At 41.3% G+C, this 17,864-nt stretch overlaps 1 protein-coding gene across 1 annotated transcript in view; it reads left to right on the top strand.

Moving 5' to 3' along the window:
* The window catches only part of odad4 (outer dynein arm docking complex subunit 4), a 65,793-nt gene that overhangs the window by 23,281 nt on the left and 24,648 nt on the right, over positions 1 to 17,864 (top strand). Inside the window, exons 5-8 of the mRNA XM_039740426.1 lie at positions 354 to 489; positions 8,783 to 9,007; positions 13,500 to 13,707; positions 15,647 to 15,733. Coding sequence (XP_039596360.1) covers positions 354 to 489; positions 8,783 to 9,007; positions 13,500 to 13,707; positions 15,647 to 15,733 — 656 coding nt within the window. The remainder of the gene's footprint in view (positions 1 to 353; positions 490 to 8,782; positions 9,008 to 13,499; positions 13,708 to 15,646; positions 15,734 to 17,864) is intronic.

The following is a 17,864-nucleotide window of genomic DNA, read 5'->3' as shown; positions in this document are numbered from 1 at the left end:
AACTGGAGATCCTAAACTGCCCCTAGTGTGTGGTTGGAGTGTGTACGTGTGTGTGTGTGTCTTGTGTGTTCAGCCTGCGACGGACTGGCGCCCTGTCCTGGGTTTGTTCCTGCCTTGTGCCCTATGCTATCTGCGATAGGCTGCAGCTAAACAGATGCTGTTCAGGATAAAAACGGGTTAGGAAATGACTGACTGACTTTTAGATTCACAGCATACAAGTTCCAAAATGGGAATATATACTGTTTGTCCATTTAATGAGAATGAAAGATATTGGGGTGAACAGCAGTTTGCCACACTCATTGTTGCTCTCTGTGCACTTGAGGTCCACTGGCCTACTGTGCTTTTTGTTGCAGGTAAAGAAAGGAAAATTTAAAGGCCCTCCCAAGCCTCAGAGACTAGGAAGTCCACAAAATGAGAAAACTGCCCGCCAACTGCTGGGGGAACTGTACACAGATAAGGAGTACCTGGAGAAACTGCTCAAAGACAAAGGTACCGTACGGCTGACGTTAACACACTCTACTTGTGGGGTTGCACTTAGCAGGCTTTAGTCAGTATACACCAGACCGGCTGATTGTGTTGTATACAGGATTCTCAGACAGAAGGTGAAATGGGTGTGGGATCTCTAAAAAGGACCAGAAAAGCCCACCACGTACAAAAGTAATCCATCCGCTTGAAAGTCATCTTAATTTTCTGCATGACAGAAGAATTGCATCCATGACTTCTCCATTCAGTACTTTTAATGTGAACGCTTCTGCTGTATATAACAATAGATTTCCAAAGTCCAAATAAACCCGACATTTAACTGAAGGACAATTTTAAAGTTCATGGATGCCTAAACATTCAAGGCTTATACTTTGTCGAGACCCCTTTTGCTACAACAGCCTTCATTTGTTTGGGGTATGTAAGTATGTCCCAGTTCCTACCTCCAGGGTTCAGCCTAAGAAGGCCCCAAAACGGCTAGGTGGCTCTGAAAGCTCCAAAACATTAGAACATTAGACAAATTGTGATGAAAACAGGTCATCCATTCTATTCATGTACATTGTGCAAAATCTCATCAAGCCCATTTTGTACCCACATACATACAGACAGTGCCCTGAATTCCCACTTCTTTTACTTTTATTTTGATCTCCAACCTTTCATGTGGGACCTTGACAAAAACCTTCTGAAAATCAAGATAAACAACATCATCAGCACCTTTCGTATCGCATGCTTTTGTTGTTTTCCCATAGAATTCCAACATATTTCCGTACATTCTGTACATGGAGTATTTTATGATCCCCCTTCTTCTTTTCCTACCAGTTTTAAACTCCCAACTAAGGAGGAAATGCTTGGTATTATTAGAAAATCCAAACCCTCTACCTGTCAGCTGGATCCAATTCCTACTTATCTTTCTATTATAATAAAAAAAAATCTTGGGTCGAGACGTGATCTTCTCAGAAAGACACTTTGATGTCCTGTGAGACTAGACTTTACAACCTTTGGAAGCGGTGAGACGGTGAGTTTTGCACGTCACGCCCTACTTACAAACAATTTAAAACAAGATCACGGACATCTAACCTCTCAGTTGTTGGAATGCTTTTGGCAGACACACTTCATGTGCTCCCAGCTCTTAAAAATGGAATACGTTCTAGATGGCACGCAAGTGACTAAGCGAAGAACAAAGAGCAGCTATGTGCAAATTCTGAAAATAAGGAAAGTAATAATCAGCCCGGACCAAGTGGAACTGAAAACCTCGTAGGTCCAATTGGGGTCAGAAATAAAAGACTTCATAAAGATGTTCAAAAACGTTGGCACGATACAAATGCAGAGCAGATTACAGAATATGAAAGTAGTAAAATTCGAAAGTAGGAAAAAAAAGAAAGAAAAGATCGTATTAGCACAAACAAATGAAAATTATTACTTGGTGAAGTAACGGAACAGCAAAAAGAGATCGAATATATGGACATACAGTAGGTGATATGTCAGAAGTATGTAGATATTGTAAGGCTTTAAAGTTTAAGTTGGAGACTTGTAGATCATCTAATTTGTGTTGCCATCAGGGAAAAGTAGTGTTGCCTCCCAAATGAAGAGGCGTATCTGCGAGAATTAAAAGATTTGTTGTTTGGTGAAAGTGAAATCCACAAACACTACAGGCAAAATATCCCAGTTTACAATAATTTTTTCGCGTTTGAATCAATCAATGCTCAAAACATAGATGTACACATTAATGGACCGTACGCTATGAGAATCTGTGGTCCCGCAAAAATTAAAGCTACGACAAGTTTAATTTTGAAGAAATTTGGTCAGGTGTATATTTATGATCACAAGAAGCGATGCAACATAGAATCGAAAGAGTATGTAACAATTCCCATGACAACAACAATCTCTTTAAATTGTATATCCGAATAACCCAACCCGAGGGAGGACGATCGAAGCGAGCAGGGGGCAGAGCCCCCTAGTTTGGTTACATTTTGTTTGTCTTCCCTTTCCTCTCTAATAACTAACATCATACATTCTTCCTTTATCTCTCTGGACTTGTTCCTTTATCTTTTAAAACCGCTGTAATAACTCCAATTCTCAAGAAATCTGGTGCGGATCCCTACAACATAAATAATTATCGTTCAATCTCAAATTTACCTTTCCTTTCAAAAACACTTGAAAAAAAGGTTGCTGAGCAGGTTCACTCTTACCTTATTGACAATAATTTGTTTGAACGATTTCAGTCCATTGGCTGTCGTCCATTTCGCAGTACAGACACAGCCGGGGTAAAATCACCAATGACCTGCTGATGGCTGCTGACTCTGGGCTGTTAACCATACTTGTACTCCTTGATCTGAGCTCTGCCTTCGATACAATCTCTCATGATATTCTTCTTGAGAGATTACAATCGATTGGTATTATTGGCACTCCACGTGCCTGGTTTAAATCTGATCTGTATTATTGGCACTCCACGTGCCTGGTTTAAATCTGATCTCTGTGATTGCATATAGTTTGTACAGTTAAAAAATTTCAGATCCCAAGCTTGCCCAGTTGTTAGCGGTGTTCCCCAGGGTGCTGTCTTGGGTCCCCTTCTATTTCTTATTTATCTTCTGCCCCTTGGTCATATCTTTAGAAAATGTAATATTCATTTTCACTGTTATGCTGATGACACCCAGCTCTATCTGTCTACTAAGTCTGATGCCACTCTTCCATCTTCTTCCCTCTCTGAGTGTCTGCAGGAAGTTAAATCATGGCTGTCTGCGAATTTTCTTAAATTAAATAGTGATAAAACAGAGGTTCTTCTGGTAGGAACTAAATCTGTTTTAGGTAAATGTGATAATATTTCATTGACTAGTGATAATTCTCTAATCTCTTCTTCCTCCCAGGTTAAGATCTTAGGTGTTATTCTCAATAGTAACTTAAAATTCGAGGCACATATTAATAATGTCACTCGGTCTGCATATTTTCATCTACGTAATCTCAGCCGTTTACGTCCATCTCTTTCAGCTACCAGCACTGATCTTCTTGTTCATGCTTTGATCACATCTCATATCGATTATTGTAATTCTGTCCTTTCTTATCTACGTCATACACTCCTTTACAAACTCCAATTGGTTCAGAAAGCTGCAGCTCGTATTATTACAGAGCCCCTTCCATAGAACACGTCACTCCTGTCCTTCAGCAGCTTCACTGGCTCTGCATTAAATATCGCATTGATTTGAAGATTCTGCTTATAACTTACAAGACCCTTCATAATCTAGCACCTCCTTATCTTTTTGATGTTCTTCTCATCTCCATTCCTTCTCGTATCCTTACCTCTTCTTCCTCTGTCAATCTTATTAGACCTCCTGCTCACTTGACTACCATGGGGTTTAGAGCTTTCAGTCGAGTGGCCCGTCATCTCTGGAACTCTCTCCCATAAGACATTCGTAATGTTGACTCTCTTCCTACCTTTCAATCTCATCTTAAAACACATCTTTTTTAGCTGGCTTATTCTGTCTGATAATTTTAGCTGATGAATTTAAATGTAATTTTATTGTATTTATTCTGGTTTTATTGTACTGTTAATATTGTATTAATTTTATGTTGTGACTGTTATTAATGTGCTGTGTAAGGTGTCCTTGTGTGCCTTGAAAGGCACTTATAAATAAAATCAATTATTATTATTATTACAGTAGTGAAACATCACCTGCCTTGTCTGAATCCATCTTAAGTATTTGCTAACACCAAGAGCGGCGTTTGGGAATGGCAAGTGGGGTGACCACCCCAGGCCCCATGCCTAAGGGGGGCCCCACTTTTGAGGTCTGCGCGTCCCATTCGAGCAGATTTGTCAAGTTATATTCTCCAGTATATATATATTTGAGATGCTTCTAAGGGGAACCCTTTTAAAATCCCTCTTCAAGGTCAAATTCCGGACATGTACGTATATCGGGACTAAGATTATACTTGCAATTTGGGTATTTTTTCTAGAAGAGGCCCTGCTAATTTCTGCATCGCATTTCACACTCTCATGGTATTGTCATGAATTATGAATTGATAGATAGATAGATAGATGTGAAAGCACTATATAATAGATAGATAGATAGATAGGAAAGGCACTATATAGATAGATAGATAGATGTGAAAGCACTATATAATAGATAGATAGATAGATAGGAAAGGCACTATATAGATAGATAGATAGATAGATAGATAGATAGATAGATAGATAGATAGATACTTTATTAATTCCAAGGGGAAATTCACATACTCCAACAGCAGCATACTGATAAAAAACTATATTAAATTAAAGAGTGATAACAATGCAGGTATAATAGACAGACAAAAACTTTGAGTAATGTTAGCGTTTACCCCCCCGGGTGGAACTGAAGAGTCACATAGTGTGGGGTCTCCTCAGTCTGTCAGTGGAGCAGGACGGTGACAACAGTCTGTTTGTCGCTGAAGCTGCTCCTCTGTCTGGAGATGATCCTGTTCAGTGGATGCAGTGGATTCTCCATGATTGACAGAAGCCTGCTCAGCGCCCGTCGCTCTGCCACGGATGTCAAACTGTCCAGCTCTGTGCCTACAATAGAGCCTGCCTTCCTCACCAGTTTGTCCAGGCGTGAGACATACTTCTTTATGCTGCCTCCCCAGCACACCACCACATAGAAGAGGGCGCTCGCCACAACCGTCTGATACAACATCTGTAGTATCTTATTGCAGATGTTGAAGGATGCCAGCCTTCTAAGGAAGTATAGTCGGCTCTGTCCTCTCTTACACAGAGCATCAGTATTGGCAGTCCAGTCCAGTTTATCATCCAGCTGCACTCCCAGGTATTTATAGGTCTATACCCTCTGCACACAGTCACAGAATTGCACTGTTTTAATAGATTATATTGTTATATTTTGATAAAGTCCGCGTGTCAACTTGCTAAATATTTTGCTTAATACTGTAATGAGAAATTCCGGTGTATGTTAACATTGTTTTTATTAAATTTGCACACAAGTTTATGCAGTCCACACATACCGGTAACAGTGTTGGACGTAACCGGCCCCACGTGGGGTTGGTCAGCCCTGGGCCTCCCTGCACACCCCTAAGGCCGCCTCTGGCTAATTCTACTGTTCTAGGCATGCGTTGCTCCATCTTTTCCTTATTTCCTTCCATTAGTTTACCTGTGATACTTGTTCAGCTTACTCTCCTATAGTTACTCAGATCAGCCCAATCACCTTTTCATACAACATGATCATATTATATACAATATATATCATCTACTGTTGAATTCTGCTCTGTACTTGTAATAACTTGTAATATTTCTATTGCACTATTATATTGTATTGAGGACAACTTGTGTTCAGTTCTGTGTATTGTATTGTATTTACCCCCTTTTTTTTGACACCCACTGCACGCCAAATCTTACTGGAAAGGGGTTTCTCTTTGAACTTCCTCTCCAAAGGTTTCTTCCATTCTTTCCCTACAAGGGCTTTTTTGGGAATTTTTCCTTGTCTTCTTAGAGAGTCAAGGCTGGGGGGGGTCTATCAAAAGACTGGGCCTGTTAAAGCCCATTGCGGCACTCCTTATGTGATTTTGGGCTATACAAAAATAAATTGTTTTGTATTGTATTTGCTGGTGTTCAGTCATAAGGAGTTTCCCCACTGTCAGAGAATTAATATGTAAAAATGCCCTACAAGGGAAAGGTGGTTGATGATGCTGTTTGATTGAGGGGCTTCAGATGGCAGCAGTTACGCAGTGTTATGAATGAATCACACTAAGTGGCCAAAGTGATGCAAGGTCTTCAAAAACAGCCCGGGGAACCAGGCCTGAATCTCACCAAGAGGAGGTGCACAAAAAGGCAGCTTGGCTTCCATTTTTAGTGACTGGCTTCAGCCTACACCAAACCAAAATGTACTTCATTATGAAAGCTCAAAAATATATTCAGTAATGTCCCACAGCACACTCAAAATGCCCCACAAGGAAGGGGATCACTGCTAACCCCTAGCTGGCATAGAGCAAGGCCACAAGAAATCTGGACGGGACAAGGGGACGAGATGTGACTTTCTCAGAGGGACACTTTCAAGTCCCGCAAGACGAGTCTTTGTGCCAAGAGATTTAACCACGCCCGAGGCCGGAAATAAAAGACGAAGAGTAGATGACAAAGTAGAACGTCGTAAAGAATTTTAAAACGTGGTGCCATACACATGCAGGGCAGGTTAGAGATAATGAAAGTACTAAAATTCGAAAGTCTCAAAAACATGATAGTAAAGATTGCATTAGTGCAAACAAACAGAAATTATTACTCAGTGAAATAACGGAACAGCGAAAAGAAATTGAATATATTGTTCAGATTTAAACTTTAAGTCGGAGACTTGTAGATCATCTAATTCGTGTTGCCATCAGGGAAAAGTCGTGTTTCTTCCCAATGAAGAGCCGTATCTGCGAGAATTAAACGATTTGTTGTTTGGTGAAAGTGAAATCCACATACGCGAGCGGCAGTGGCGCAAAGTGGCTGGAGTGTAGAGCAGGCCAGGGGGTTGGCAAGCGAAGCAAGCAGGGGGCAAAGCCCCCTAGTCTTCATAAAAGAGGTTTTATTAAATGAAAAACACAACAAAATGTGCAAAGAAGCAAAATGAATAAATAAATAAACAGACTTTCTTGAAAACACAATCCAAGGCAAATTAGCTCCAAATTCAAAATTCCACAAAAATGATAAAAAAAAAAAAACTGCAGCAAAAAGACACAAGCGTAAATCAAAGAAAATTTCAATACTCATGAGAACCACCAAACACCTCCGGAGCAGATTCAAATGAACCGCACTGGACTTTAATTCCTAGACTACCGCCTGATGGAGGCGGTCCCTTAATGATGATACACAGATGGCCCCGCCTCTTGGGGGGATCCTCCCACCAACTACAAGGAACATAAGAGAATTGCAATACACAAATAGACACTAAATAATAACCAAATAAATCAAAAATAATAGATAATACAAAATTAGTCAAATATTACATAAATCAAAGAACAGTATTTAAAAAACAGGAGCAAAGAAGATAAAAAGAAGCACTTTAAACATGAGCCAGTAGAGGAACCCTGGCCTGGTCATAACATGCAGCACATCAGGGCGGCACTGTGGTGCTTTTGGCTAAGGCTGTGACTAACACGCTGCCTCAAGGGTGTCCAGAGAGCACAGTGTCTCCATCACTGCACTGGGACATTTGGGATCCACATACAGACCACAGGGTAACTGTCCCCTGTCGGCCTCTTCAACACCTCTTACAGCAGCAACCCAAACTTTTCCTAAATGGTCTCCCATTCATGCTTAGCCTCAGCTAACCTGCTTAGATTTTAGATAAGACCCTCTACAATGGATCTCCGGACAGCAAGGTTTCAGAAGGACACTTAGCAAGCTTTATAGCATGGTGGCGAAGGAGTCTAATGACACCGTCTGCTTTGGAGACTTCAGACAGCAGATTTAGGGAGTATGCTAGACAAGCTTAACAGGCCTGCTGAGCGAAATGCTGGGTCAGGGGGTTTGTCTGAGTACCTGATGGCAGATCTAACACCTGGCAGTAGGTTGATACTGTGGACATGCCAGTAAGCTATAAGGCATGCAGATGTATTCTTCACCTCTGACTTCTCCTGTAATCCCAAGGGGGTGGATCAGCTTCACTATGCAATATGCGCTTGAATAAATGTGTCTGCTATGGAGGTCAGCGTATTTGGCCAGGGATGAGTGGCAGCTCTGAGGCTAAGGATCTGTGCTGGTATCTGGAAGGTTGCCGGTTCAAATCCCATTACAGACAGAAGGGATTGTACTCCGTTGAGCCCTTGAGCAAGGCTCTTAACCTGAAAATTGCTCCGGGGTGCTGTACAATGGCTGACCCTGCGCTCTGACCCCCAGAGGTCATGCAAAAAGAAACAATTTCCCCTCGGGTTTAATACAGTGTACCAAATACTAAAAAAAATATTCTAAATAAGTTAACTGAAAGGAGTGACCAATTAGCACTAAATAAACTTCACCTATTTGCATTTAAAATAGTTTTCAGCTTTCTACTCCAAGATTTCTTCTATCATCTCTTCTAGCACCGTATACTGTGTTATTTTTTGAGAAGAGAACAGAGAAGGGAGGAAGCCATGACTGCCTTAGAGTTATCATTGTAAAGGGTGTTGACAGTCGGATGCTATTACTGATCTCTGAAAACCCAGAGCAGATTCTATAGCCTTTAATCTCCAGACATCCGCAGTGATAACGTATGCCATTACTGTGTCCATACAACTAACTGTCTGAATCATTGCATATTTTTTCAGTTCCTGGTATTTGCTTCTAAACTTCCCTCATGTAACTTTTCAGACCTGATGAAAGTTAACACCAGAACGGGAATAAAATTGCAGGATCTGATTCTTGGTGGCATCAGCTATTTGGACACCAGAACTGAATTTTGGAGGCAGCAAAAGCCCATTTACGCCAGGGTGCGTGATTACCGGCTAATGCAACAAAAATGGAATCAATCCAAGCTTAGCAAGATCTCAGACCCAACAGACTACATCCTGAAGAATCTGGAAGAGATTTATCAAAGTGAGTATGGTTAAAACGTCTTCACCTCTCCTTGCAAGACTGTCAGTACAACAGACTAAAGGTGGGAACATCTGAGTGGCTTTACTTTGGGTGTATATTGTGTCTTTGTAAAAATGTGGGGTACAGCCCGCCAGTTACCCGTACATTAGATACAATCTCATCTAGAAAAGTGCTATCCTCTAGCTGCTATGATTTGCCGTTGGTTTTTGGTTTTTTCTAACCACGCTAGCTGTCAAATACAGGTAATAGAATAATTTCAAAAATGTTTTCTATCTCTTGCCTGATGTGCACTTTCAGCTACTTTCCACAGTATTTGCGTATGTGTGAATGTTTCTTCACCAGTGTTCTGTCTCTCAAGCATGTTCCTGTAATGTCTGCTTCTCAGACTCTGTTATTGTCTTTGGGGTGGATTTCTCACATCCTGACCACTTTTACACTTGCTGTCTTTAAAGGTGACTCTCAGCATGCCTCCCATGCTGTTTCCCCTTTTTGTGTGCCTCACACTCACACTTCCTCTTTTGTCGTGTCACCAAAGCCATCCTGACCAATCAGATTGCTCAAAGGGGCTGGACACATAGACTTTAGTGTTTTATAACATATTAGATGGATGTGTTTCTCTCAACCAATTTTTTTTTAATGGGTCATTTGCTTGGGGTTTGTTTGAAGCCATACGCTTCAATTCTGATGTTACTTTTTCATTATGTCATTTCCTTTACCGGTTTCTTACATTTTTGGTATGTTTTGGCCACCATTTTGTATTTTAATGATCACAGCTATTTTGGATGCCCATTGTTAGGACAGAACTTTACATTTTCAGGAGTGTGTCACTGGGTCCTAATCTGGGATCTTGAAGTGGTCTGTCATGTAGTGGGTGCTGTCCTCGAAGGTAATGACACGTGAGTCATCGACATGATGGGTAAAAAATGTTGGCTGATAGGCACTTCCTTATCCGAGCTGTGGATTCAAAACTCTTTTTTGTACTGCTGTGATTTTGCCTCCAGAAAATAGTAAAGGGATGAGGCCTCTAAAAAGCCCACAGAACAGATCTCATCCAAGGTTTGCCTGATCCAAGAAAATAGGAGGCTTAAGACTCAGCTAGGCCTCAAACAGAAAATTACCCTTAAAGATAAAAAAAGCAAATCTCTAGAAAAAGAAAACATAACAACTTTCGCCAGGAGTAGAGGCATGTCCACAAGAATCTTAAGAAAAATGTAAACTAAGAACAAAAGATTAAAAAGAACAGAAGGAGGCAAAAAAAAAAACAGTTCAGTAATCAGAATCCTTAAACAGAGCAAAAACAGTAAAAAAGGAAGAAATCAACAATTATAACAATTCACAACACCCATCTTGCCTGAAAGAGGGGACTGAGTTGCCTTGAAAGCTTACAAATTGTAATCTTTTTAGTTAGCCGATAAAAGCTGCCATTTTGCTTGACTTCTTACCGCATCCATAATGGCTAACATGGTACAACAGCCATAAGAAAGACCAAACCACCATCACCAGAGTTCATGCAATGTACTTCAGAAGGACTGCATATCCCATGAGCCTTTATAGGGGATAGGAGCACGCCCTCAGTGGAGACTGACAGGTGGGAACCACCCACAAAAACACAGGGAACATAAAGAGATTTAAAGAAACGGTACACAAATAGTGTTAAACATAACAAAAACAGTAATAGAATAATCATATTGACTAAATGACAAATGAACAGAACATAATTAACAGAAACAATCATCATAAATAATTCAAACTGAAAAATGAATGGAAAAAACAAAAAAGCTTAAGCCAGTTAAGGAACCTTGACCAAAACATAACATCTGTGCCGTTTGTTTTAAGTGTTTCTCATTTGATTTTTGTGGTACTGACCTTTTCACTTTGTCTTTTGACTACGGTTTGACTTTGCTTGATGATTGTGTCCTTTAATCTCCCAGTTTTGACCTTTTCCTGTCTCATGTCTACCTCCTGGAGTTCATTAAACTTACAGTACTTGTCAATTTGCTGATATAACATTAGCAATGTACAGTTGAATTTGTTTTGTGCCGCTTATTAGTTTGAATAGGATGCACAAACACGAGAACACTGGTGTAAGGCCCCCAAAAAGCCCCACAGACCAGGCCAGGACCTTCACTGGCCTACCTAGAGATAGGCCTCATCCCAGGCAGCTGGACCCCAAATTCAAAACATACATTCAAAATGCATACAAAATATCCTTCAAAGTGGAAGTTAACCAGAAAAGTTCTGGCTTGAGCAACAAGGTAAAAGTTAACTTTTATAAATAAATAATTTAAAATAACATTTGAAATAAAAAAAACAAAACAAACAACATCATCTATTTCTGTAGCACGTGTTCATACAAATGATGCAATTCAAAGTGCTTTACAGGATGAAGAAAAAAATATATAAATAAAATCAGGCAATACTAATTAACACAGAATGAATGTAAGGTCTAATGGCCAGGGAGGACAGAAAAAACAAACCACGAGACCACCCAGCCCTCACTATGCATTCTACCTGACATAAATGATATCAATCAATCCTCATGGTTTTCAGGCTCCATGTGGAAGAATTAGATGATGATGGTCATGTGGACCTCTGGCCTTCAACCCATCAATGTAGAGACTGTATGGTGCTTTGATTGGGTGGTGGCGGCACAGATTGGCACCACAGAAAACCAGAAAAAGAACAGCAGAGAAAGTAGGGGTTAGTACGGATTTCAGAGCCATGAAAAAAATGATAATTCAATGCATATACAGAATATCAGGGTTACACTAAAATGTAGATATGAGAAAGCCATGTTAAAGTAACAGGTTTTTATCAGTTTTTTTAAGGTGCTCCACCGTATTAGCCTGGCGAATTCCTGTTGGCAGGCTATTCCAGATTTTAGGTGTCTAACAGCAGAAGGCCGCCCGCCTCACCACTTCTTTCAAGTTTAGCTCTTTGAATCCTAAGCTGACACTCACTTGAAGATCTAAGGTTACGATTTGGAGTGGAAGGTGAGAGGCATTATGAGATGTAGGATGGAGCAGATTATTGAAGGCTTTGTAAACCATAAGCAGCATTTTAAAGTCAATTCTAAATGACACAGGTAACCAGTGTAATGACGCTCAGACTGGTGCGATGTGCTCGGATTTTCTTTTTCTAGTTAAGATTCTAGCAGCTGCATTCTGTCAATCAATCAATCAACATTTATTTATATAGCACATTTTCATACAAAAACAGTAGCTCAAAGTGCTTTACAAAATGAAGAATAGAAAAATAGAAGACACAATAAAAAATATACATAAGTCAACATTAATTAACATAGAATAAATAAGATCTGATGGCCAGGGTGGACAGAAAAAACAAAAAAAAAACTCCAAAGGCTGGAGAAAAAAAATAAAATCTGTAGGGGTTCCAGACCAAGAGACTGCCCAGTCCCCTCTGGACAATCTACCTAACATAAATCAAACAGTCCTCTATGTAGTTAGGGTTTTCATGGAAGGACTTCTGTTGATGTCTTTTTTGGGTGGTCCTGAGAGGAGTGCGTGACACTAATCTAGGCGACTGAAAACAAAACTGTGAACTAATTTTTCAGCATCTTGAAAAGTTATAAGGGATCTAATTTGTGGTATATTTCTTAAGTGATAACATGCTGTCCTAGTAAACTGATTAATATGTGATTTAAAATTTAGGTCAGAGTCAATAATTACCCCTAAATTCTTTACTTCTGTCTTGACTTTTAAGCCTAATGGATCAAATTTATTTCTAATACCCTCATTATATCCATTTTTGCCAATCACTAAGATTTCTGTTTTCTCCGTATTTAGTTGTAAGAAAATGACTACTCGTCCATTCAGAAACACAAGTAAGACATTGGGGGTCAGTCGGGGTCATCAGGCGCTATTGATAAATACAGTTGTGTGTTGTCAGCATAGCTGTGGTAGTCCACATTATGTACAAGAAAAGCAGTCCTCAACAATCAATGATCATCTGAAGGATCTGCTCCTTCACATGAATATAAAGGTAGAGGGAGGTCCCAGCAGCAGTGACATCAGGGTGGCTCCGCTTCCTGGGGTACCACCCACAAAACACAAGGAACCTAAGAAGTGTGGTGGATGGCCAACGCCCTGACTATGGAAGGACCAGGGGAGAGAGTACATCCAGGACAGTTTCTTCCCTGGACTGACAGTGGGCAGCCCCCTTGATTTTCCCCTTGGAACCCTTGCAGATTTTTTTTTTCTTTCAGCTTAACTGGAGTTTTTTTATTTTTGCAATCCCATCCATCTGAACTTATTGCAAGACTTATCTTTAGGGACTTACATTATGATATTGTATATAAGGACGCTACAATTCTACTAGTTTTATATCTGTTTTATACGATCGTATAGATTTATTCATTAATATTCTTGTCTAATCTTATTGCTTTTTCTTTTCTCATAATTTTCTCTTTCACATTTTGTAAAGCACTTTGAGCTCCACTGTTTATGAATGTTGACTCTGTTTTCTTGACCAGATCTAGCACTCAATAAATCAGAAGCTGTGAGTAAGAAGGCCCGGCAGGTACTGAAGACCGTCCAAGGGTGGTCCGATAAGGAAGTACCCAACAAGCAAGAAGTGGTTGGAAATCTGTACAGCTGTATTGGAAATGCTCAGATTGAGATGGGCGATATGGATGGTGCCCTTCAGAGCCACGAGAAGGACCTGGAAATCGCCAAGCAAAAGTGAGCAAAGACAAAAAACAAAAAACAGGATAAGTCTTCTTTAACTTGTTGACATCAGTTGAAAATAGAAAGTAGTGAATGACGATTGACATATTGTAATGTAAGCAGCGGAGATTGTGACACCGGCACCCTCAGAGATGCCAGTATCTCACATGCGTTCACATAGCGCCTGGTTAACCGCTCCAGGAAGTACACTTCGTTTCTCTGTGAATTTTGTTCATTTACTGGGTCTACAGCATTCAGCAAGTCAAAGGTGAGTGGATGTTGAAAGGTCCACCATCTGTGAAAAATAAACGACCACTTCTGTACCTTGTGGACGCTGGCCCGGACACAGACAGATGGACATCGTTCTTGCACCCAACACACTGTTTATTTACAATATATACAATTAATAAAGTCACGTGCACCACAAACCCCAGTGCCTCTTGCACCGATTCCCCAATGTCCAGGCCTCACAGACCTTGTGCCCTCCTGGCCGCCTCCAGTCCTCTCTCCAGCTCTGTCCACTTCCACCCGACATCCACCAATGACTGGAGGGAGGCGGCCCCTTAAATAGGAACCCGGATGGGCTCCAGCTGCTTCCGCACTCCTCAAAGACACGCCCCAGTGTGGCGGAAATGCCGGCTGCGCACCCGGAAGCCCTCCGGGTGTCCCCTGTCTTCTTCCCCCCAGAACTTCCTGGTGTGGCGGAAGTGCTGGGCTCCAGACTTCTACAGGCACCGGGGCGCCGCCTGGCGGTGGCCACGGGTCCCTACAGGGCTGGGCTTCCAAGCCCTTTACCTGAGGCCCCCAACATAACCAGGGCGGACGCCCCCTTGCGGTCTGGAGGAGGCACAAGCCCTCCTCCGGTCCTCCTGGGCGTCCATCCGGGGCTGCCACAACCTCTGTTTTTTTGTTTTGTCTAAACGTAAAGCAGCGGGTACAACACGCACACGCAGTGTAAGTGCTGCCATTACTATTTTTCAGACAAATTCATTTTTGCTCAGTGTTGATGGATCATAAAGTCACTCTGGAAACCTGGGATGAAATACTGAAAATCAGAAAGGCCATAATAAAAAGCTGTAAGGAAATAAAGGCACACAATTTCAGGTAGAATATACAGTACAGCACACTAATAAGCTTCATTATTATCACAGTTACAAGATCTCAAGCTACTGACACTTGCAAAATTAAATACGTTGACACCCATGTCTTGATGATTGGTTTACTCCCTTGAGTTCTCCCAACATAAAACTGCAACATTTTGCAGTTTTGACCCAGTAATTGTACAGGTTTGATCATAACATGAGGTCCTAGATTCACATGAATCAAAAACTTGACCAGGAACACTGCCGAGTTCATTTTCTCCATCTTCATTTCCCAGAAATGTACTGCCAAATGAACAAGCAGAGAAAGGTCTAAGTGGAAAAGTCAAGGTTTACCACCGAGGTCTGGAATGGCACATTGTATCAGAGCTTATATGGTTAACTAACTGTGTAAGCCCGTTCTGTAAAAAGCCCGGAGTCCTAGAAACTATTGAAATTGTCAGAAAAAAAAAACTGAAATGCAGAGATGTCAGGTAATTGAGAGGAACTACTCTGGGCATCTCTCTCCTTGGAGCATTCATTGCTTGCCTTGCTTGGGCATTAGTGGCCGGAGGAAAAGTATAAGGGATACCATTTTTCTGATGTTAGCGGCTAAGGTACTTTGTCTTTCTTCAGAGGTTTCGTTTTGCTGACGTGCTGGCCTCGCTTGTGTTATTAGCGTCTAAGTGAGTTTTCTGTTTCCTCGGAGGCACAGCCCTTACCCCGACTCCACCTCTCACTTCCGGGCCGGAAAGACAGACACACACACACTTCCATGCGAAGACGTTTATATATAAGATAAGGTGGAATCTGAAATGAGAAAGTAAAATTTGAGTTTATTAATTCATTTATGCTTTTATTTTATTCTTAAACAGCAATCTAATGGATGCCAAATCCAGGGCACTTGACAACATTGGTCGTGTGTATGCAAGAATTGGCAAATTCCCACGAGCCATTGAAGTGTAAGTGTGCAACTTCTATTATATGTACAATGATTTTTCACTTATGCCTTTAAACAATGTCCCCAGTGTATGCCAGTGAGACACTTTGGTAAAGAAGATGACAGACAGTATAAAGCCCAGGATCCATCCCTGATTAACATTTAACTCTTAGTACGCCTCTGCTGCCATCTATTATGAAATAATGCAGCTTAGGATTCAAGATTGTAGAAAACAATACCCACGACACTGCAACATCCTACTATTTGTCACCAGAAGACATTCGAGCATCTTGTGAAACTGTAAGAGTTTAGGAAAAGACACTCTCTTTGGGTGACAAGAAACTTTTAGTCTATCTGTAGTGGCCTGTAGGGGGCGACCCATGCTCCAAAACCACAGACACAACTATTACAGACACGGTCCTGGGTTCAAAACCAGTTATTCTTTAATTAAAAGTGTACCTTTCATAGGTTTCTTCCCTACGCTGCTGTAAAGGGTCCCAACACTCAACAGTACAGCACAGCAAACTCTTCAGTCCTTCATTTTATTTGCTCTGTTCTCCTCCACTCCACCCAGGCGAGTGTTGTCCATCTCCTTTTGACTCCCAACCTCCTGGGCCAAGTGGAGGGCTCTCTTTAAACTTTGGACCAGGGAATACTTCTGGTGCTTAATCTATTGCCTCCAGGAAGCACTTCCGAGTCAGCCAGGATCACAACTGTCCTTGTGCCATCAATATCCGACAGCCACCCCTGGCGGCCCCCACAGAACCCAATATGGCAGGCTCATGGGACCACAATTCCCATGCTGCCCTGCAGGTATCCATAGCAGCGCTTAACAGATGGGCTGCAGAAATGCAGTGCACATGGGGACATTCTGCCCATAGCAGGTACTCACCCTCTGTCCTGTCCTTTCAGGTGCCCAAGTCTGACCACTATCGCTCCGTGGTTGCTGGGATGCTAGTCCCAGTGTAGCTGCCATGTCTTGGCACGGTAGGGGAATACCGCCGCTGCCTTGAGGACCTTGTTTAACCAAGGCCTCCTGGCCGAGTAATGAAGCAGGATCTATCCTGGCAGGGACGCTAGCTGGTCCTTTGCTATACATACATGTACATTTACTAAGGAAAATACAAAACAGAGAATAAAAACAAAGACAGTACTGTAATTGTATATTATTGTGAACTTTGTGAGACTTCCCAGGACCATTTTTTGGGTTCATCTACTCTCGCCCTTGAAGATTAACACACACACAGATATGCACACATACACACAGCCTCGAATGGTGTCGAGATTCACTATACAGGGTTTCACTCTCGTCAACCCTAACAAACGTGCGGTCATCATCACAACGCACAGAAATCACAGCTCTTTTGGTTTTATACCACTTACTAACCAAGCCATGTCCTGCTTTTACCGCCTTTGTTCTGATTACTGAGGAACGACTTCAATAGCCTCGATAAACCCTGTGGGTAAGGAAGCAGCCATTAAACTCACACTTGGTGCCCTTTAATTGTTTCTTTCACTCTTGATAGAAGACAAAGTATAGAAAATATAAAGGCAACCTTGTATTTATTAAAGTATAAAAATACCAAATAGAAGAAAATATCTCTTTATTATAATAAAAAAATCCTGCGACAAGACAAGACTTTTTGGAGGATTTTTTCAAGCCCCGCGAGTCAAGACTTTGGCCATGAGACGTTTTCAAGTCTCTCTTTCAACCATAGAAAACCATGCCCACGGTCCCCTCACCTCTCATTCGTGTGAATGCTTTTGACAGACAAAGTTCTTGCTCTCTCAGGTCTTATAAATTTTAATGTTCTCCACACTTTAAGTTCCCATTTAAAGAAGATGTATTATGTCCAAATCTTATTGAAGAATTTCATAACGAAGGGTTATCAACAGTAAAAATGAGTACACGGGTAATCCTAACATCGAGAAATAATGAAGTCAAACTAATTAATGCTACAAATGTCAATCGGTTACACTGCAAATTTGATTAAATGCATATTAATAGATAATTTCTAGGCGCAGTCAGGGTGTTGAAGGGGTCCGGTTTGGTGAACTCAGGATTGGGTCACTGCTTTTTGCAGGTGATGTTGTCCTGTTTGCTTCATCAGGCCGTGATCTTCAGCTCTTTCTGGATCGGTTCGCAGCTGAGT

The sequence above is a fragment of the Polypterus senegalus genome, chromosome 17 (genome assembly GCF_016835505.1).
Source record: "Polypterus senegalus isolate Bchr_013 chromosome 17, ASM1683550v1, whole genome shotgun sequence".
NCBI lineage: Eukaryota > Metazoa > Chordata > Cladistia > Polypteriformes > Polypteridae > Polypterus > Polypterus senegalus.
The sequence above is the reverse complement of the archived record's forward strand: the minus strand, read 5'-3'. Positions and strand labels throughout refer to the sequence as shown.